The sequence below is a fragment of the Anguilla rostrata genome, chromosome 1 (assembly GCF_018555375.3).
Source record: "Anguilla rostrata isolate EN2019 chromosome 1, ASM1855537v3, whole genome shotgun sequence".
NCBI lineage: Eukaryota > Metazoa > Chordata > Actinopteri > Anguilliformes > Anguillidae > Anguilla > Anguilla rostrata.
The window spans coordinates 74,518,003-74,540,413 of record NC_057933.1 but is presented as its reverse complement, the minus strand read 5'-3'; the positions used below and the strand labels follow the sequence as shown (position 1 = coordinate 74,540,413).

General features: G+C 48.9%; 2 protein-coding genes across 3 annotated transcripts in view; one reads left to right on the top strand and one right to left on the bottom strand.

Annotated features, from left to right (window-relative positions):
- Nucleotides 1–3,640: 3,640 nt before the first annotated feature.
- Nucleotides 3,641–11,840, bottom strand: LOC135235395 (syncoilin-like). 2 transcript variants are annotated; one of them, XM_064300891.1, is made up of 5 exons: nt 11,708–11,840; nt 8,190–8,694; nt 7,087–7,500; nt 6,247–6,371; nt 3,641–5,929 (listed from the first exon to the last, which is right to left on the bottom strand). In XM_064300891.1, exons 2-5 carry the CDS (start codon nt 8,685–8,687, stop codon nt 5,845–5,847), a joined length of 1,122 nt encoding a protein of 373 aa, XP_064156961.1. In that variant the 5' UTR covers nt 8,688–8,694; nt 11,708–11,840; the 3' UTR covers nt 3,641–5,844. The 2 variants fall into 2 exon arrangements, with proteins under 2 accessions (XP_064156961.1, XP_064156952.1); XM_064300882.1 differs by lacking the exon at nt 11,708–11,840 and adding an exon at nt 9,956–10,299.
- The window catches only part of LOC135235385 (NHS-like protein 3), an 84,400-nt gene continuing 73,733 nt past the window's right edge, over nt 11,745–22,411 (top strand). The window contains exon 1 of the mRNA XM_064300853.1: nt 11,745–11,881. The gene's annotated coding sequence lies outside the window, so the exon portion shown is untranslated. The remainder of the gene's footprint in view (nt 11,882–22,411) is intronic.

Here is a 22,411-nt window from a genome sequence, read left to right as displayed (position 1 = left end):
AAACCAGCTGACTCTAATTAGCATAACTCTTCAGCATGATAGGAGCCCTAATTATTGTAATCAGCTGGTTTAGTGCATGGTGGTGGAGCAAATACATGGTCAGTCTTTTTACTCTTTGAAGCCAAGTTACCCACCTCTGAGTATTGATGTGGAAATTTGTGAGCACGGATTAGTAGCCTAAATTGTATCTCTCTTTCTCTCTCCTCTCTTGCGGTCTCCTCTCTCGGTCCACAGTGGCTAGAGAACGTAAGTAAACTTTGCTTTGGGGTGGTGGTGCTGTAACTTTGCTGTGGGGTGGTGGTGCTGTAACCTTGCTGTGGGCATGGCCGTACCCACCATTGAGGTCACCGAGGTCAGGACCTCGGTATTTTTTCCGAGGTGTATATAATGAAAGTCGTGAAATTGTCTAAAAATAACTTGGCACGGCAAAGATATTGTACAACGCCAAGATAACCGACTCATCTGATCACCGTCATTGCTTGTGTGTGTGCGTGGGTGGGTGGTGAAGTGTATGATCTTGTCGTTACTACAAATTTGTGAGCACGGATTAGTAGCCTAAATTGTATCTCTCTTGCTCTCTCCTCTCTTGCGGTCTCCTCTCTCGGTCCACAGTGGCTATACAAAGTAAGTAAACTTTGCTGTGGGGTGGTGAAGTGGATGATCTTGTCGTTACTACAAATTTGTGAGCACGGATTAGTAGCCTAAATTGTATCTCTCTTGCTCTCTCCTCTCTTGCTGTCTCCTCTCTCGGTCCACAGTGTTTAGAAAACGTAAGTAAACTTTGCTTTGGGGAGGTGGTGCTGTGACTTTGGTGTGGGGAGGTGGTGCTGTGACTTTGCTGTGGGGTGGTGGTGCTGTGACTTTGCTGTGGGGTGGTGGTGCTGTAACTTTGCTGTGGGGTGGTGGTGCTGTGACTTAGTGTTTGTGGTCGGTCATTAAAATGATCCCATTTCCCCCCTCAGCTTTGACCTGTAACCAGTGCAGTGTGGGCCTTTTTGGAACATGTCTGAACCCTGACTCTGTGGAATGTGATGCCTCGGCGCCCAACTGCTACACTGCAAAAGCAGGTAGGGACACCTGTACCCCCACCTGCAGACTGCCCCCCCCCTTATTATAGGCATAGTGCAGATATACTTATCCTGCAATGCTTACTTTCTTTCTGTGCACAGTCCATTTATACAAATTCATATCTTTTTACTGATATCCCTAATCATAAAACTTTGTCTTGATTTAATGTTAAGATGTGTCATTATACATCAGTAAGCTTGAATGCACTGGAAATATTAATCCTTGATTTAGTAGTTACAATGACAAATTAACCTATAGAATTATGAATGTTACGTGAACTGTAAACCCTGTTCCTTGATTGGAATATTTAGCAATAAAAAAACATTGAGATTAAATGCAGTATTACATTGATTTCTAATGGAGCCAATGAAAGCAGTTCAGCAAGAAGTGGCATCACAGTGACTACTGAGCACCCCCCCCCCCCCCTTTCCCTCCCGACAGAATTTCCCTCCATCTCCGGATTCCTGGGCTTCAACACTCAGGGCTGCCTTGACTCCGCCGCCTGCAACTCCACCACCAACGGCACAATTTTGGGCGCCATGTACACGGTCACCCGCACCTGCTGCATCACAGACAAGTGCAACCCAGTGGTCAGCGGGGCTGGCTCTGTCCAGCTATCTCTGACTGCTGCTGCTAGCGCCGCCCTGGTGGCCTGTGTGTGGAGCAGCTGGCAATACTAAACGCTGCAGTGCACAGCCAGACAGAGGTCACCCCTGCTCAAACAGCCTGTAATTACATTCATCTTGATCTCATTATGAACTGATTTAACACACACACACACACACACACAACACACGAAACTGGGTTGACTCCTTTTCTGACCACACGGTCTATTCAAACCCATCTGACACTGGTTTCAACATTGGAATGTGCACCATGACATAGATAAGCCCACAAACCTTTCACCCTTCAGTCTGTAGAGAGAGAGTCTACTTTGCTTCCTTGTCAAGGTTGATTTTGGATTTTGATGTCGATCATGCAGCCAAAGCGTCATGCAGGGTCTTACACTCACACACCCACTCTGTGGAATATGACGGCTCCACTCAACTCTTTACACAGTCGTTTGGGTCACTTTCTGTACCTCTGATCACTGTGGGATGCTTGTTCTGAGTGGTAGAACTCTTAACCAAAGTGTATTTATAAACCCTGACCTGTTTTGATTGATGCTTTTGCTGCGACTTGGAAGTTGAACAATGTAGTGTTTCATTACCAACACTGAATTCTTAAAACTCTTTTTAGCTTGTCTTTTTAAACCTCTATGTCACGTGAATATGTATCTTTGAATGACTGCATCTCTAACGTTTAATAAAGACATTGTTTGAAATGCACACCTGTTCGCGTTGTGTTTGTTAGCCTTACACAGTCTGTCCCTGATGTACTGGTCAGTGCGGTATATTGCAGTGGTCATGTGACCCAAAAGCAGCACTGACATTATAAAATATTTAGCAGTATTTATTTCTTTAAGTGTTGTATTATCGTGAAGCAGCCATAATTTTTGTATGTTTGCTCATAATAACCTTATATAATATCTTTTTATTTAAAGAGAGGTAAATATATTATGGGTAAAGTACAGGTGGACTGCGAGTTCTGCGGTTGGCCACAGGGTGGTGCTGCCGTGCACTGAGACGTCTTAAAATGAGGTGTGGTCAGGCGCATTGTTGGCGCATTGCTATCTTGAGGCAGTGGAAAGCAATTGCGCGATTGACCAACAGAAACCTGGTCTCAAGTGAATGGCGCAGTATTTTACTGTTATTTTAACGGCGCATTATTAAGATAGTAATATGCGCCTACGTAGGCGGGTGCACAACGCGCGGTATTTAAAAAAAGATACATGTCATAATGGTTAGTCATAATATTTATCAGAATATTTATCAGAATACTTGACAAATCCGGCTTTATAATAGCAATCCGCCAAAGTGCAAGTGCACCTGGCTTTTAAAGGGAATGGGAGATGACACTCTGATTGGTTTATTTCATGTTATGCCAAAAACACACCTATGATTAATTAAGAGACAACCCCTTTGAACCATGCGCCTTACTTTGCGCTCAGATTATCCGCCGTTAAACTAGCAAAAGTGGATTTGGACATGCCCTAAATGCACTTGCGCCATGCACTTTAGACCGTGCGCTTAGATCGTTAAAATATAGCCCTGTGACTCTCTGGGACCTGTGCAACCTCAAACTCAAACTGCGTTCCTTCGAGTCCCACAAGGACGAGATGTTCCAGGTGTGTGTGTGTGTCTGTGTCTGTCTGTATGTCTGTCACAAGGATGAAATCTTCCACGTGTGTATGTGTGTGTGTCTGCTTGCATGCCTTTGTATGCATGCGTGTGTGTGTGCCTGCGTGCATGCCTGTGTGTGCATGCTTGTGTTTGTGTGTGTGTGTGTGTGTGCCTGCGTGCATGCCTGTGTGTGCATGCTTGTGTTTGTGTGTGTGTGTGCCTGTGCATGCATGTGTGCCACATGCATGTTGTGTGTCGTCATGTGCATGATGTGTGTTGCTTGCATGCCTGTGTGTGCATGCTGTGTGTGTGTGTGGTGTGTGCCGTGTGCATGCTTGTGTTTGTGTGTGTGTGTGTGTGTGCCTGTGCATGCATGTGTGTGTGCCTGCGTGCATGCCTGTGTGTGCATGCTTGTGTTTGTGTGTGTGTGTGTGTGTGCCTGTGTGAATGCCTGTGTGTGTGTGCCTGTGTGCATGCCTGTGTGTGCATGCGTGTGTGTGTGTGTGTATGCTGTGAACTCCGCAGCATGACCCTTTGATTCACCACCGTCTCTCTGCAGCTCTTTGCATTACATTACATTCTATTCCACTGAAGATCAACGGTACAACGTCAGTTTATTTCCTTACCCATTATACTACACTGGTGCTCCCTCCATACTCTGCCACCAACATAACCAAACATCACAGCCAAATCCTGCTGTCACCCAATGCACTACCTCTGAAAGGTATTTTTAAAAAGAAATTAAGATGTGCAAACCCGATGTGAGCAGACTACACATTCATGATAAACAGCGAGGCACATTGGCTCCATGAGCACTATGGTAAACAGGCCTGTGATTGGCTGCTCAATCATCACAGTCCCCATTCAACAGGAAGTGTGCTGTCCACTCTCGCTCTATGTAAATAGAGTAGTGATGTCATAATGAAACGGTTCCGCGTAAAGTGTTGTGGGAAGAGAAGCTTGTGAGGTTGCAGGTTTAAAGCCCAGGGGGTGCACTGCCTTATTCACAAAGTGGGACTTTTGTTCAGTCAGATTTCATCCAATTTAAAATATTTCCAAATGTTATTTGTTGCCAAACTCCTGAATCCCACTTCATTAAATATCCTCTTGATTGGCTTCAATAAACTAAATGTGATGCCTTTTAAATAGTTAATACTGTATGTATGACCTTATTGATTATTTATTAGATAGTAAAGACACATGAGTGCAAATGCATAATGAGCTCATTTCATAACTGCAATGCCAAATATGGGTGTACAAAACAGGAAGTCACACAGTCATACACACATAGAGATTGGAGTATGAGCCTTCCTTAAACCAAAAATGGGCAGAACTACAAAAATCATATGGACTTGCAGGTTTCAGCCAGGCATGTTCTGCTGTGGAAAGCAAAGCCATTTGATTGGTTTAAGTGAGTCAAAGATTGACAGCTCACTGTAGCCCCACCCATTATAGTGTTTATGAAACCTTATTCTCCTGTCCTTATAGAAAATCATTCACCCAATCAGAGGCAACAGGCCTACGGACAGACAAGCATATGTACCACTGATGCTATTGTATAGTTTACAAATGTCCTCTTTCCTTTTTTTAAAAGCTGTATTGAGTTGCAACATGTGGTAGTGCCCAATGTATGGGCATGAGAACAATGCATATATCATATTAGTAATAATTTCATAATACTTCATAAAGCCAGGGGTGTTCGACACCAGTCATGGAGGGGGCGCTGTGTCTGCAGGTTTAACTCCAGCCCTGGAGGGGGCGCTGTGTCTGCAGGTTTAACTCCAGTCCTGGAGGGGGATGCTGTGTCTGCAAGTTTAACTCCAGGCCTGGAGGGGGATGCTGTGTCTGCAGGTTTACCTCCAGTGCTGGAGGGGGTGCTGTGTCTGCAAGTTTAACTTCAGTCCTGGAAGCCCCCAAGTGCCTGTTGGTCTTGGTGTTTCAGCACTTAAGTGACTAATGTAAATCACTGATTGGCCATCCAAAAAGGCGGTGCAGATTGGATGGTGCAGATTTTTCTTTTTTTTTTTAGCCCAGCACCATGACTCCTGATTCAAGTATTAACTAATCACAGTCTTCAATCAAGACCTTTGTAAGTAGAATTACATCAGCTAATGCTTGTGGTGAGGGCAGGGTCATAGGCAGAGGTCTGTAATCCCGGTCCAGGAGCACCACAGCCCCATTGCTGGTTTTCTTTGTTGCTCGGCACTGACTCGATTAATTAAAGCAATTGATTTTGGAGTTCAGAGCTCATCTCGCCAGGAGATTCTTGGATCTGAAAGGACAAACCCAGCGAGAAACAGTGCGGATCCCCAAGACCCGGGAAGCCTATTATCTGGGTTAAAGAAACTTCCTGGATCCAGCCAACAGGATCAAGGCTGAACAGGTGTGTTTTGACTTGTCGACAAAACTGAAAAACCCAGAACATTGTAATCCAGGCCTGTATATGTGATATGTGTATAAGTGTCTGCGTCTCTGTGGAAAGGTTAACAGCATTTCACAGATATATATATTTTTTGATTGCACAAGGGGGAAAATTTAGAAATTTCGAATGATCTCATCTGCGGAGCGTTTCAGGCGACCCAGTTTCCAGCCCCTCCTGAGTGGGAATCCGGGGTGTTCCGTACACTTCCCCAAACTTCCTGTGAAGAGATAAGAGTGCGTGTCTTTGTTCTGAGAAATTCCAGAAAAAAACAAATTTGCTGTACAACTTCCAATAACTGATGCTGCCAAATAAAAGGCGCCTTCAAAAAACCCCTGTTCTCCAATCAGAGGGTTATGATCTGATACAGGTGCGCCGTGAGATTATGTAGATTTATGTAAAACACAGAAGTGCTGTGAGACCGGTTATGTAAGATACAGATGTGCTGTGAGACAGGTGTGACCAGGTACAGGTGTGCTGTGAGACAGGTGTGGCCAGGTAGAGGTGTGCTGAGAGAGAGGTAAAACTCACGCTCACCTGTGGACGTCCAGCTCCTTGGACAGGCTGTTCTTGAGGTTCTCCATTGCTTCGTTTGTCTTCTTCTGCACCTGAACCTCTGTCTTCAAGTCATGTAGACTCTGCTCCAGTACCTCCAGGGCTTCCTGGGAGGAGATGGAGAGAGCCAATCCCCACAGAGGACATGTCACCAGCCAATCGCCACAAAGGACATTACCTCACTAGCCAATCACCACAGAGAATAACACATCACCAGCAAATCACTACAGAGGATAATACCTCACCAGCCAGTCACCACAGAGGACAGCATGTCATCAGCCAGATTTTCCACTGGTTTCCTCAGAGCACCCACAAACCCGCAATGGCTCCTTCATATCTCTCCCCAGCCCCCCCACACCCCCACACCCCCACACCCCCGTACCTTCTCTCCTCCGCCATCCATTCCACGCTGTCTTGATTAACCCTAATTCTAACCCTAACCCCCCCCCCATATATTTAAAAATATCTCCACTTCCATAAGGGTGCCCTCACCAATTTGCTGACCCCTACTCCACTAGCCAATCTCCGCCCCAATATCCCACACCCACCCACCAGTTCTGCTCAACATTCGTCCTTACCCCTTCACAACCCCCATGTCATGTACCCCCCATCTTGCGATGATTACAAGAAATACGATAAAGAGCTACAACGTCAAGATGAAGATGCAAGTGCAACATGAATGTGCCAGAAGATCAAGACACAGGAGACACATGTGAGTGATAATAGATTGGGGGTAACCCTGCAGAGGAGTCCTGATAGTGCTAGTCAAGCCCCCACCCGTGCCCACCCAAGTGCCCCATTACTGCCCCCTGCCCTCCTTACCCGGTACTGTGCCACATTCTCCTCCCTCTCCCGTTCCATGAGGGCGACCCTCTCCTCCATACAGGCTCTCTGGAGCTCCAGGGCCTGGACCTCCTCCCTCAGAGGCGCGATGCGGACCCTCAGGTCCTTCGCCTCCTCCCTCTGCCTCCGCAGCGCCTCCTCCCCCCACTGCCTCCTCCGGAGCAGGGCCAGGAGCCGGGGCTCGTAGTGCTGCTCCAGAGCCTGGACCCCACCCCGCAGGTACTGCTGGAGGTCCAGGGAGAAGCGGCGGCAGTGCGTGAGGTCGCTGCGGGGTCGCCGCCGTCGGCCCGCTGCCTGGGCCTGCTCCCGCACCGCCCGCAGCTGATCCTGCTGCTCCTCCCGCAGCTGAGACGCCTCCTCCGTCAGCTCCTGGATCTGCGCTGTCAGCTCCTCCTGAGGAGCAGAGAAAGAACCCATCACCAACGGGGGTTTTAACCACCACCCGGGGATTCAACCCATGACCACCTGGGTATTTAACCAATCGCCACCTGGCGACAAAGCCCATCACCATCTGAGGATCTAACCCATCACTACCTGGAGAAAAAAACCCCATCACTATCTGGGAATTAAACCAATCACCACCTGGGGATTTAACCAATCACCACCTGGGGACAAAACCCATCACCATCTGGGGATTCAACCCATCACCACCTGAGATTAAACCCATCGCCCCCTGGGGATATATCCCATCATCACCCGGGGATTTAATGCATCACCACCTGGGGATATAACCCATCACCACCTAGGGATTTAACCCATCGCCACCTGGGGAATAGTACCCACCATCAACGGGGGATTGTGCCCATTTTCACCTGGAGAATTAGCTAATTCATTCAAATGGTGGGTCAGAATGTGCTGTAATTTCTACAAGGTGAAACTGACGTGTGTAAAAATATTCTTAAATAAAAGCTGAGAATGCACATTTTTTATTTGAATTATTTGAAGAAATCATTTGTCCCAAATGTTATGGAGCTCACTATGCATGTGTGTGTGTGTGTCTGTGTATGTGTGTTTGGTGTACTGTTCGGTGCCGTATTTGGGTATTGTACTCAGGTGTGTGTGAGTTTGGGTTACCTGTTTACCTGTGTGATTGCAAATTGCGCCACCTCGTGCTGCTGGGTTGCCAGCATGACCTGGCTCTGGATGCAGTCCCTGGCAACCAGGAAGAGCCGCCTCTTCACCTGCCACACCTGCTCCTGCAGGCTCTGCCTCTCCAGCTCCACCCGCGCGAGGAGTTTACGGGCCTCGCCAAGCTCCGCCCTCAGCGCCTGCGTGGCCCGCGCCATTGGCTGCTCCAGCAGCAGCAGCTGCGCGACCCGCGCGTCCCGCTGCAGCTCCAGGAGCTTCACCTCGCCGATGCACCCCTCGAACCGGGGCCCCGCCTCTTCCAGGCACCCCTCCATGTAGGACACCACCTCCTTCGAGCGCCTCTCCACCTGGGACAGCACCTCCCTCACACGCTCCTCTGTCAGGGGCCACCCGTAGTCAGGCCCCTCCCCTTTCCCGCTCGCGTCCGACTCCGAGGCGCGGTTTGCCTCTTCTTCCTCCTCCTTCACCCGCAGCGGCTCACCGGCCTCCATCACCCGCCTGAGAAAGAGGAAGAGGAAGATGCCTTTTTTTTTTTCTGAATTGTATGTTTCTATGTATGTATGTATACATGTATGTATGTACCACCTATTGTAAAGCGTCTTTGAGTTCATGAAAAGCGCTATATAAAATAAATTTATTATTATTATTATTATTTCACTGAGAGTTAAGAACAGCTCTTACCTCAAAACATCAACTGAATATGTTTGACCTCTCAATCATGCGGAGGGTAATTCAGCTGAAAATAGCAACATGTTTACTAAGAAATGTGTTGGCATATTTAAACCCAATATACTGTATAAATACATAGCTTTATGTTTCATTGTATGCTTGTATGAAGAAAAAACTGTAAAGCAGCATTAGCCTGTGCATTTTTTTTTGAACACGTTTGCGGGTGGCAAGGGGACCGGAAGCTTTCGGCCAGCGGTTTTGCTTTGAAGATGCACCGCTTCGAGCGGAGAGATAAGGCTCTTCGCCGCCCGGGCTCAGGCCAGACTTAGCTCGAGCGAAAAACCAGCGTAGCGCAAAACGTGTCGAGACGAGACGCTATCATCACCGGGCCTCGGGCCGGCGTAACGAACGGGTCTATCGGTTTCTTAGAAAAACGGCACGGCTGTGACTCGGGCCCGTTCCGCTCTGAGAGCCGAGATCGAGGGCTTCGTTCTCCCAGAGGTAAGATTTTTTAAAGAGATATAAATCGGGATTCTGGGGCACTGCTCCTGCAGAGCTGTATCTAGCGTCTTGAATTCCTGTATCGTACGCGGCGTCCGACGTACGGTCGGACCGGGGGGGCGTGCGTGAAAACCTCCGCAGGTGCGTTCGGGCGCAGGGCGCGGACGCCTCGGGAAGATTCGCGGCGCATTCCGACAGAAGCCTCGCCCGTTCGCGATCAGCCGCCTTGCGCAGAGGATCATGGGTAATGCAGTAGTAAAGTAGTCCAAGATTAAATCCTGCCTGCCCAGGCTTCTCTGACTAACCAACAATGTACAGCATAGACAGTCATATAACATACAGCGTTATTTCATGTAAAATACAGCGGATTTTGCATACAACACAGTTGCATTTCACACAGCATACAGCGCGTTTCACACAAGATGGCTGTCTATGCTGGCAGGAACTACAGCAGTGAGCATTTAAGAAACACCACAGCCATGACACAGACCTGTGCCCAATGAAATGAAAGCAGGAACTGGGATCCCCCCCCATCCCCCACCCCCCCCCAGGTGAGGCGCACAGGTGCCTCAGCACAGTCTGAGCTTACCTCTAGGTACACGACACAAACTGAACGTGCTTAGATTCCGATGTTTACTCCTGTCAGTGCAGTCCTGCCATGGCCTGAAGCCGCCCCCACCCCCCCTCCACCCCCAACAAGAGCCGATACAGAGGAGACACCTCTTCCCAAAAACCCAGGGTCTGTTTCCACACACCCCTCTTGGCTTTTAGGCCGCAGCCCGGAGCCCAGCTGTCCCAGCAGAACGTGGAGAAGGAGAGAGGGAGATAGGGAGGGAAGAGAAAGAGGAGAGAAGGTGAAGAGAAAGTGGAGAGAAAGAAAGGAGTGTTTCCTGTGTTTGCTCTCTGATCGTGCTGCTGTGCGTCTCCAGGATCTCTGTGACTCTGTTTGTGTTTATTAATAAATAGAGTTTCGAGACTGGGGGCGGGGTGGCGGTACACAAGCTGCTTGGCACAAGGATATGCCCTCCCCACACCCCATGCAGGGCTAGCTGAGAGGCAGAGTGAGACAGGAGGGTGGGGGTGGGCAGGCACTCCGACATTACTCACGGCAGTGCTGACCTGTCTCCATGCTGTCCATTTCTGGGCCCAGCAGGGGGGGAAGGCAGGTTATATTTAGATAAACCAGAGAACTGCCACCCCAGCTTCCTCCTGCCACCCCTCCCCCAGAAGTGCATGAATTAAGCTGAGCTGGGGAGATATACTGTTCTCTTCCACATCCAACCCAAAACACATCTCAGTGAGAGAGAGAATGAGAGAGAGAGAGAGACGGGGGGGGGGGTTCTTGCTCAAGTGAAGATTAGGCCTAAAGCCAGTCCTCAAATTTCTGTGAGAGACAAACAGCCATCAACTGCCAGCGATTGCTCTGCATTATGGAGTGAAAATTATAGCTGCAAAACACTGGAGGGGTTTCAAACGAGAGAAAAGTTTTGCCTCATTCAGCTGCTTATTCCCAACCCACCGACAGACCAGGATTCTGTGTCGTAAACCTACCTTTGTGACGGAATACAATGCCTATACAGTTATGCAATGAAAACATACTTCAGCACATTCACATGCAGTGCAGTGTGATGGTTAAGGAGCTGGGCTTATAACCTAAAGAGGTTGCAGGTTTGATTCCCAGGTAGGGCGCTGCCATTGTACCCATGAGTGAGGTACTTAACATAAATACATTCAGTATTGCATACGTGAATGCTATGTATCATTGTTGTTAATTGATACTATATAAAAACGCTGCTCTGGACAAGAGTGCCTGCTAAATGCCAATGGCGTTAATGCTAATTTATACCTTACATATTTATATTGAGCATAATATATCAATTACGGTGGACATTTATGTTTATTGAGAAATATAAAAGTATGTAATTTTACAGTGTATTCTACAATGTATAAATGTATGCATAACTAAATCTAATACACGGAAGCTATTTCTTGCCATATGATTTCATACTGGTTTAATAAGTTTAATAAGGGTGTTTCTTACTTTTTGACCTGTGTTTATCTGGCGATGACCTATACTAGCCACTAGAGGGAGGTAAAACTTAACTAAAGAGGCACAAACATTTTCCTTTAAGGTGTTTCGTGTCCTCACCTGTTTGGATAGCAACATGTAGGTATGCAGTATACCCAGCATTTTTTTTTTCATTCGGAACAGTTTTACAGGGCGTCAGCATGTAAAGCGATTGGGCAACTGGAGAGGCGACGCCAGAAAAAAATAAAACGCCAAACAGTGCAGGCCCTATTATCGTGGCATGGTGCAGTTCATTTTGCGGAAATGATTTACCTGAAGTCGCGAACGGGACGGAGTAACTAACTAATGGAGAACTTCGCGGAGGATCCACGTTTCGTGTTTCGCGTTGATGAAGAGGACTCCACATCAACAAATTAAACTCTGGATCCGTCCAAAGTTTTTTGGGAAGGAAACAGATTAAGGTACTGAATCCTCCCTTCTATGTTTGTTTCTGTTTAGATTTCAGTTTTGCCAACTATTTTAACACCGGAGTTTCGCATGAACACACGTCTCGTTGCAAATTTACTGAAGTTTAGCGAGTCTCGTGTTGGGAGTATGTTTAATAGGAAGAGGCGAATCATGAAGAGTATTAAGAAACATAACGTTCTTTGGAACCCGGGGCGGAACGAGGTTCAAATTTAGGTTGAATTTGGCCAAATCACTTTGTTAGCTGAAGACCAATTGCCTTCCTCGCACAGGATTTGAGTAACATTGCTACTTAAAGAGCTGATGACATACGTGAGAATTCGTAGAAAAATATAATTAGTGTCACAATTTCGACACTATTCCATTAGATATAAACGGTGGCTTCAGGGCGGACAAATCCAATTTGTGCACTTCAGTTCGCGATAATAGGATAAAGATCAAAACAAAATAAATAAAACTAACAGCCCGAAATGTCAATAAAAACGCATAATAAAATCTGCCATTTACTGAGAAAAGTAGGACAGCATTTCCATACATCTCAATAGCAGAAATCTTTGTTTTACTGAGCAGAAGAAGAGCGTGGACATCAGAACTGGCATTACGGCATTCCATGAGGGGGTGGGGGGCGCACGCGCTTTTGCGGGACATTCAGGGGCAACCAGTCTCGTGCATAATCCTCGGTTTTTAATAGAAAGTTAAACAAGAAGCGGACCCGAACTCATTTCGTCTCCAGATGGAGAATTGTTAGGGTGCGGCTCTAGAAAAACAAGTTTGTGCACCAAGCCAAAACCAAAAACAATTCGCTGATTTAAAAAAAGGAACACACACACACTCGCGCGCGCGGGCACACAAACTCACACAATCCAGGGTACATTCTCGGGCCACATGCATCTTTCCTTAAAACCGCCTGAAATGAGACATGAGAAAGGTTTGCTGGTGACTTTCTTTCGTGCGTGTCTGAACTTAAAACCACCTTGCGCAATCTCACGCGGAAAACAACGAAACGTCGAGTTATTCTGCTGTGATGTTCTGCTGTATTTTGCTCGTCTTTCAGTTTCTAGATAGCAAGGCGATTGTTTTTCCAGAGTAGGGCGCATTTATCTCCGGGAGGGGCATATCGATTAACCTGCGTTGAGATGCCCTTTCTGCTCATACGAGGGGGCAAACCCCCTTCACTTGAAAATGTTTAGGGTCTTGATTGATTTTTCCTCCGTGGACTTTGGTAGCTTTTATGCACGGGTACGATGACAACGATGAAATTGCCATATATTGGGCATTTTCAGAGTGTTTCGATGACTGTATCGCCCGTTGTGAGAGATATACCAACTATATCTGTGGCTGCTGCTCTGACCACTGTTTGACACTACTGCTCTGACCACTGCTCCACTCTTCTGCTCTGACCACTACTCCACACTTCTGCTCGGAACACTGCTCCACATTGCTGCTCTGACCACTACTCCACACTGCTGCTGTGATCACTGCTCCACACTTCTGCTCTGACCATTGCACCACACTGCTGCTGTGATCGCTGCTCCGTACTGCTGCTCTAACCACTACTCCACACTTCTGCTCGGAACACTGCTCCACACTGCTGCTCTGATTACTTCTCCACACTGCTGTTGTGATCACTGCTCCACACTTCTGCTCTGACCACTGCTCCACACTGCTGCTCGGAACACTCCTCCACACTGCTGCTCTGACCACTACTCCACACTTCTGCTTGGAACACTGCTCCACACTTCTGCTCTTACCACTCCTTCATACTGCTGCTCTGCCCACTGCTTCGCACCGCTGCTCCACATTGCTCTCATCTAATTTACTGTCTAATCTAACTGCTCTAATTTAAGTTGCTAAGCCTGTCTGCAATTGTGTGCATACAGAGCAGTTGCCAGCTGTCAGGAAGACCATCCGCTCGTATTTTATCAATAGTTCACTAGTCCAAAGATAACGGACTGTGGGGGTATTGCCTCTTTCTGTCTCCAGCATAGTAAGACACCGGTTTTGAACAGCAGTGATAGTGATCATAGATTATTAACAGGAAGCAGGCATATTAGATAGCGTGTGAACATCACTGTTAAAAAAAAATGGACATATCGATAATAAAATAAAAGGGTGATCATTATCCCCAATGGGGACTGTGTTTGTGTGCCGCAGTAGGTGTTTCGGCATGATCACCTTGCTGGCATCACATCCTGTCCCGCCATGGGCCATTCTGATTCTGTTTACTCTGGCGCCCGTCCAACGCGACGTGAGTGGGACCCGCTTTCAGAAAGAACGTGTGAGAACAAAAAGGGTGCGTAGTGAGAAGACCGTGCCATTCAGTCCGACCGTGCTCACCGGTCACCTGCAAACTGGAGCACGTCCACATGTTTCACTGGTGTCTGAAGGGTAAAAAAAAAAACAAATCAAATGCACATTTGATGTCCATGTCTGGTGTGGGGGGGGGCTGTATAAAAAAAAAAAAATAAAATAAAAAAAACTACCAGCACAGTTGCAATTTGTGATTGGTTTTAGAAGCATCTTGGATGTTTTTTAGGTGTTTTTTCACTGTGGTTTTGGTTATACACTTCTCATACCCACGTTACAGTCTCCTCCGCCTGAGTGGGGCTGTTTCCTCTCGTTAGCCAGATGAATGTGTAATGACTGGGGTGTAGCATTCCCTGATAGGCAGTGTCAACGCTGCAGAGTTAATCATTTATTCATTTTTTTTTTGCCTCTTGAAACAAATTCTTCCTCCTTCCCTGTGTCTGTCCGCCATTGGTCTCTTTTTTCTCTTCTGCCCTCTACTCCTGCTTTCTCTTTCTCCTCATCCCCCTCTCTCTCCCCTGTCTCCTCTCTTCCTTCTGCACCACCCCGGTTCCCCTCTCTCATTCTCCCTCCTTCTCTCATGTTCCAGGAAACACAGGTTAATTTTACACCAGACCTCCTGTAATGGACCTGCATGGGCTATGCCTTGTAGAAGGGAGATAGTGGTTACAAATCATTCAGAGTCTCCTAGCATACCCGTGCCTCCACCCCCAGCACTCTCTGGGGCCCCCTCATGCAGCCCTCTCAGTATGGGTCCCTTTGTGCAGTTCTCTCTGTGTGGGTCCCCTCGTGCAGTTCTTTCCGTGTGGGTCCCCTTGTGCAGCTCTTTCTGTGTGGGTCCCCTTGTGCAGCTCTTTCTGTGTGGGTCCCCTCATGCAGTTCTCTATGCGTGGGTCCTCTCATGCAGCTCTTTCGATGTGAGTACCTTCTTTCAGCTCTGTTTTTACTCTTCACACTTCCATCATAGGCTTCTCTCTGATTTTTGACCCCCTACCCGACCTGACCCCCCCCTGCCCCCGGCCTCCGTGAATAAACACGAACACTAACTAACACTCGCACTGACGCAGTGTTTTTGGGGAGCGGGCCGCAGCCCGTAATTAAGGAAGGAAGGAAGGCAGGCAGGTGTGACGTCCTGTGCTGGCACTGTTCCCTGGCACAGGGGGCCTCCTGCTCGCTCGTCACCGCAGAAATCACCCAAGGACGCGCGCGAGCCCTCCTCTCAGGGCACTGGAGTGTCGCGTACCCTTTGGTCTGTAGGAGGGAGGCTGGCAGGCAGGGAGGGAGGGAGAAAAGCAGAGATAAGGAAGAGTGCGGTGGATGGAGGGAGAAGGAGGGAGAGAGAGAGAGAGAAAAGGGGGGGAAAGGTAGAGAGATGAGCGGTTGTCTTTCAGGAATGCTGCTGCCAGTCTGTGCAGGGCGCGACGCCGCGTGGGGATTGCTTCGCCCGCGCCGGCAGACTCGGCCGCCATCTTTTCCCGCTCTCTCCGCGGGGTTTTGTCGAGCTCAGCACATATTTCGCGTTTTGTCTTTGCAGGTTGGGGCTGCTTTTCTGATCGCCTCTGTCAGGTTTGTCTTAAGTGCTGCTTTATTAAGCGGTGATTTGATTTCGCTGTCCTTCTCAGTCCTCTTTCTTGTTTTTTCTTTTCCCCTTTCTTTCTTTCTTTTGTGATTTTGGAATGGGTGAGGTAATGGCTGAGGGCATCAAAGTTGCATATCTTTGGCAATGAGTGTCATTTCTGAATGGCTTGTGTAGCCTTACAGCATTACAGCATCGCGTGCAGGGTTGATTGACCTTGTGAAGGTTCCGATTGTGATGTCATAATGCCACTCCCCACCCTATTGGAAGGCAGCGATGAGAGTAATTCCAAACCCTGCTGAGCGATTGGTCTGGAGTCTGCGGTATTTGAACGCAACATATTTGCGAAGCCATACTGAGAACTTGGTAACTTGCCGAACTGTGAGTTCATATCTCGTGAAGAAAAATGAAAACAGACACTAAGTGGTGCAAAAGATTTCCCAGCAATCAGTGCACAAAATGTCAAATTTGTAACATATGGGACTGAACTCTGTGTTCTTGCACAGAATCTGTGGCGTGTTTACATTGTAGTTTAAAAAGGGACAGCGTTGATGGTAAATGGACTGCATTTATATAGCATTTTATCCAAAGCGCTTTACAGTTGATGCCTCTCATTCGCCAGAGCAGTTAGGGGTTAGGTGTCTTGCTCAAGGACACTTCGACACGCCCAGGACGTTTACAGTACCGTTACCTCAGAACAGGGGCATCATTTTTAGCTGGTAAACATAATGTAAAGTGTAAAATATACACACAATGTTTGCTCACAGTGTGTTCTATGTAACATCGTTGTCTCCCCTCTGTGTACAGCAGTGTGCAGCGATATTGCATTACGTTTGGCAGACCCTTTTATCCAAAGCGACGTACAATGAGTGCATGTTGAAAGTCGCTGGAACGACTACAGAACACGGGTCAGATACGGTGCAGTGCTTCTAAAGCAGGGGTCCTCAATCTTATCCAGAAAGGGCCGGTGTGGGTGCAGGCTTTCATTCCAACCAAGCAGTTACACACCTGATTCAACTAATCAAGGTCCTTAGCAAAGACGCTAGTGTTTGATTAGTAGAATCCGGTGTGTAACTGCTTGGTTGGAATGAAAGCCTGCACCCACACCGGCCCTTTCTGGATAAGATTGAGGACCCCTGTTCTAAAGCATCAGTTATCCACAGCCATGAACATCAAGTGTTGTTCACAAGTCAGGGCAATTGCAATATGAACATGACCTCTGTCAGTGGAAACACAGGCCCACAGGATGTCCTGCCCTGTTCGGTCTCTCCCAGCATGCATCGGTATGTTTTGAAATGCAGACGTTTCCATACTGAGCTTCTAAGCGTTTCCAGTCTCTGCTCCTGAATCTCTCCTCATCGTTAAAGGCCCCCCCGCCCCCCCCCCACCGGTGTTGGGGAACCCTCTTTCCTATTCAGCCCTTGTTTTTATGGCTGTTTTTGTGGATGTTCCTCTCTCTGTTCCCCCCCCCCCCCACACGGGTGGCACACTCGTCCGGTGTTCAAAGCTATGTGGAGGGGAAATCCCAGGCAGTCTGTTATTGTTCCAGTTTAACGGCTCTAGTGCGCAGTCTCTCGGAAACCATTATGGCTCTGATTACGGTGGGCTTTAATTGTCCATTACGGCTCTGACACGCACAGGTTACAGTGGGCCTTAATTCTCCATTGCGCCACTGATGCGCACAGGTTACCGTGAGCTTTAATTCTCCATTACGGCTCTGACGCGCACAGGTTACCGTGAGCTTTAATTCCCCATCACGGCTCTGATGCGCACAGGTTACCGTGAGCTTTAATTCTCCATCACGGCTCTGACGCGCACAGGTTACCGTGAGCTTTAATTCTCCATCACGGCTCTGATGCGCACAGGTTACCGTGAGCTTTAATTCTCCATCACGGCTCTGACATGCAGGGGTTACAGTATGAGGTGGTCCGACAGCCTCTGCTCACATAGTCCTGCCGTGTTTAACTGGCTGTATACGCCAGTGCTCATTCACTGCTGGGAAAAATCTAGGATGCATATGCAGACTGCAGCATTGTGCTCTCCTGGCCTGGATCCAGTATTTCCTTGCCCTTAGACTCAAAAATAAGAGTTAGATTTTGTTGTTGTTGTAGATGCAGATTAGCGAGAACCTTTTTTTCTGATTGTGGAACTCGCCAAGCTGTGGGAGAGAAACAAATTTGTGTTTAATCAAAGTGTGGTGATGAGTGGTGACTGCTTTTTTTTATTTAATTATTATTATTATTTTTTTTGGAGGGGTTCAGTTGAGGAACAGCCTGCAAAATCCCTGGCCTTGTTCCATGCCATGTTTTGCATGAAGCCGGGACCCCAGATGTAAGGCTCCAGTGTCGGGCGTCTCTGTGCGGTGGAGGGGATTGCGAACGTGTGCCCAGCCAACACTTTGAAGTTCTGCCAGGGTTTTTGATTTACTGGTGCTCATGACTGGAGGGGGGGGGGTAGGGGTGCGGGTGGCAGTGGCAGTGGGGGGAGGGGGTGGTAGTGCCAGTGAGGGTGGCAGTGGGGATGGGGATGATTGCGGCAGTGGGTGCCACATGCTTCACCTCAGAGAGCCACTCTTCCTTTGTTGGAGAGTCAGGTCTGGTGTCTGACCACAAATTAGACCACACCCACGTTGAGACTATGGGTGAGTGACAGGTGTTTAACCTCCTCCCCTCCCGGCCCCGATCCGAAGCCCAGATCGCAGTGAAATGTGCAGGTTCCTGCGGTACCGACCGTGCGGGGTCCTCACAAAGCAGTTAGAATCAGAGATCTGTAACCCACAGCGTGCGATCCGTAGGGTCCAGCCGGGTACGAGGTGGGAAAATCCAGGTTCAGAAAGTAAAAGCCCTCCACAGTTTTTTTTTTTTGTTGTTGTCTACAGTCACTTGGATTTGCTGATTAGCACAATTTGTCAGCTAGGAGGGTGACGTAATTGGTGAAATCAGCGGTCTGAGTTCATTGGTGTGAACACGGCAGGACGGTGACTTTCTGACCCCTGGACTATTCGCCCCTGAGGGTAACCAGACGTCCCGTTTTTTTTAAAGTTTTTTTTTAAACCAGAGAGCCCTGTACCACAGTCCCTTTTTCGCATGTCCCGAATAGCTCTGGGAAAATCTCGGTTTGTCCCAAATTTCTGTGGTACCATATTTCAGTGGCCTTTCTGACTATAATTGCCATTATTGTAGGCTCTTGTTACATTATGTACTCAGTCCCCCCCCCTGGGACCCAAGTCCTCCTGAGGCACGTCAGGCATTCATTACAGTGCTCCGGCTATTAAAACCTCCGTCAGTCTTAAAATGGCGCATAAAAATGGCTGAATGTTGTTGCAGCTCTTATGTAACAGATGAGTTGCTGTCGGTCCGGGACAACAGCCAATTGTTTGTAATCTGTTTTTTTTTTTTTTTTTTTTTGTTTATTTGGAGTGAGCGATTCTTAACCAGATGACTTCCACACAGCGCAAATCCACTGCACAGTAATTAAACAGGAGTGTTTGCGGCACTGCACAAATCCTCAACACAGTAATTAAACAGGAGTGTTTGCGGCACTGCACAAATCCTCAACACATTAAACAGGGAGTGTTTGTAAAACCCTAAGCTTTCATAAAGAAACTTTTGTTGGGGTGGGGGGGGAGATAATAAAGGTTTCTCTAGTGGAGCATTGGGTTGAGTCATTGCTACTGCTACTGTACAGCGGATTAGTCCAGTGTGTGGCCTGTACTTTTAAATTTTTTTTTTTTATAAAGAGCAATGACCTGGGAGAGCACTTCTCTCCTGTTCTGATAATGGCTCTGGGGACACGCTCTGTGAGATTTTTATTCGGGGCAGATGTAACTGTGGGAGTTTTTCGAGTTCGTTCCTGATTTACCGTACGTGCCGGTTTTACGCGAGCTGTCACATGCCCACGCATGTGACTGGCTCCTGATTGGCTCGCAGCGATCTGCTGCATCGAGAATTTACTTCAGGTGACAGGGAAAAGACAGTTAGTATAATTTAGATTTCTGATGTCTTTACGATCAGTAGTGTGTCTTTCTCATGCGCACACGCACACACAAACACACACACATGCGCATGCACACACTCACCCATGTTTATGAACCCACTCCAACCTTAAAATAACCCTCATAAACAAACTCTAGTAAAAAAAATAAATAAATAAATATATATATATATATATATATATATATATATATATATAAAATAACACTATAATTCTAATTTAAAACATAACACTTCACAGACCTACCAAACTTCCTGCCGTGACACCGCAAACCCACTCACATAAAAATGAAGCACCACGCTCCTCTATAAATAACCTATAAATGATTGTGAAACCTGGCGCTTGACTCCAGTGCAGAAGTCGCAGAAATGCCTCCTTCTGCGTTGTGACCGTGACACCACTGTTCTGTTCCAGTGCATTCTGGGAAGAAGCAGATGTGGTGTGCAAGTTTGTGGGGTGGGTGGTGGGTGGGGGGGGGGGGGGAGGCCACTGCAGGGTTGGGTTGTACGTGTGTCATATAGCCCTGCGGTTGACGACACGTTCCGACAGGACGCCGCGAAGCAAAGCGACACCAGATTACCTGAGTCGCAGGTGTGTGTGTTAACGACGCGCGTGCGCCACGCTAACTTCACAGAGCCTCGGCCGGCGCTGTGTGTCGCAGGTGTGCGGTGGTAAAGGTGTGCGGTGGTAAAGGTGCGCTGCGTGTCGCGGGTGTGCGGTGGTAAAGGTGCGCTGCGTGTGGCGGGTGTGCGGTGGTAAAGGTGCGCTGCGTGTGGCGGGTGTGCGGTGGTAAAGGTGCGCTGCGTGTCGCAGGTGTGCGGTGGTAAAGGTGCGCTGTGTGCGGTGGTAAAGGTGCGCTGAGTGTCGCAGGTGTGCGGTGGTAAAGGTGCGCTGCGTGTCGCGGGTGTGCGGTGGTAAAGGTGTGCTGTGTGCGGTGGTAAAGGTGCGCTGCGTGTGGCGGGTGTGCGGTGGTAAAGGTGCGGTGCGTGTTGCGGGTGTGCGGTGGTAAAGGTGCGGTGCGTTTGAAAGGTGCGGTGGTAAAGGTGCGCTGCGGGTGTGCGGTGGTAAAGGTGCACTGCGTGTCGCGGGTGTGCGGTGGTAAAGGTGCGCTGTGTGTCGCGGGTGTGCGGTGGTAAAGGTGTGCTGTGTGTGGCGGGTGTGCGGTGGTAAAGGTGCGCTGTGTGCGGTGGTAACGGTGCGCTGCAGGTGTGCGGTGGTAAAGGTGCGCTGCATGTGGCGGGTGTGCGGTGGTAAAGGTGTGGTGGTAAAGGTGCGCTGTGTGCCGCAGGTGTGCGGTGGTAAAGGTGCGCTGTGTGCCGCAGGTGTGCGGTGGTAAAGGTGCGCTGTGTGTGGCGGGTGTGCGGTGGTAAAGGTGCGCTGTGTGTGGCGGGTGTGCGGTGGTAAAGGTGCGCTGCGTGTGGCGGGTGTGCGGTGGTAAAGGTGCGCTGTGTGTGGCGGGTGTGCGGTGGTAAAGGTGCGCTGCGTGTGGCGGGTGTGCGGTGGTAAAGGTGCGCTGTGTGTCGCGGGTGTGCGGTGGTAAAGGTGCGCTGCGTGTCGCGGGTGTGCGGTGGTAAAGGTGCGCTGCGTGTGGCGGGTGTGCGGTGGTAAAGGTGCGCTGTGTGTGCGGTGGTAAAGGTGCGCTGCGTGTCGCGGGTGTGCGGTGGTAAAGGTGCGCTATGGCTCGGCGTGCGGCACCGGCCTGCCTTCCCCAGCGCTCCCGTTCTCCAGGCGAGCGCCGCCGACGTGCCACACCCTTACCTCCGCACGGCGTGAATATCCTTATGTAATGGCTGCTCGCGTGTCGCTATGGAGACGCAGGCACAGAAGAAAGAACAAACGTTTTGTTCGCGCGAAGGTGCACAGCAGCTGCGAAGGGCCTGCTTATATTCCGCTGCCGGGGGAAAGACGTGGGGCACGGACACTGCTTAATGCCGGGTGTGTTTTCAGCGGATGTCGTTTGCAGCGCATGTCGTTTGCAGCGCATGCCGTGGACGTGTAGCATGTAGGACGTCCTGGTGACTGTGGCCGCCCTACACGCAGTTACAATCGGGGTGGGTGCAATCGAAAGGAGTGTGTGTACGGAGTGTGTGTACGGAGTGAGTGTACGGAGTGAGTGTTTGTACGGAGTGAGTGAGTGTGTGTACGGAGTGTGTGTACGGAGTGAGTGAGTGAGTGTACGGAGTGTGTGTACGGAGTGTGTGTGTGGAGTGAGTGAGTGTGTGTACGGAGTGTGTGTGTGGAGTGAGTGAGTGTGTGTACGGAGTGTGTGAGTGAGTGTACGGAGTGTGTGTGTGGAGTGAGTGAGTGAGTGTACGGAGTGTGTGTGGAAAGGGTGAGGGTTTGATTCGGGGGTGTTCTGGGCTTCAGCGGTTAGCCGGTTAGCCGGCGGCGCTACTCCGGTGCCGATGGCCCGCGCTCTGCAGTCCTGTCGAAGCACGCCGGTCGAGGGGGAACGGACGGAGGAACCGCAGCCCCACCCATCCCGTTCACACCCTGCCCAAAACAAAGGCCCAAGCGCCACCACACCCTCCACCACCCAAACCGCTGCCAAGGGCGGGGCCTCGTCGCCTAGCAACAAGCCTTTTCCAGGGCACTGTCAACCTTACCTGTCTCACCAAGCACACTGTGGTATTATTATGATTATTATTATTATTATTATTATTATTAAGACGCTG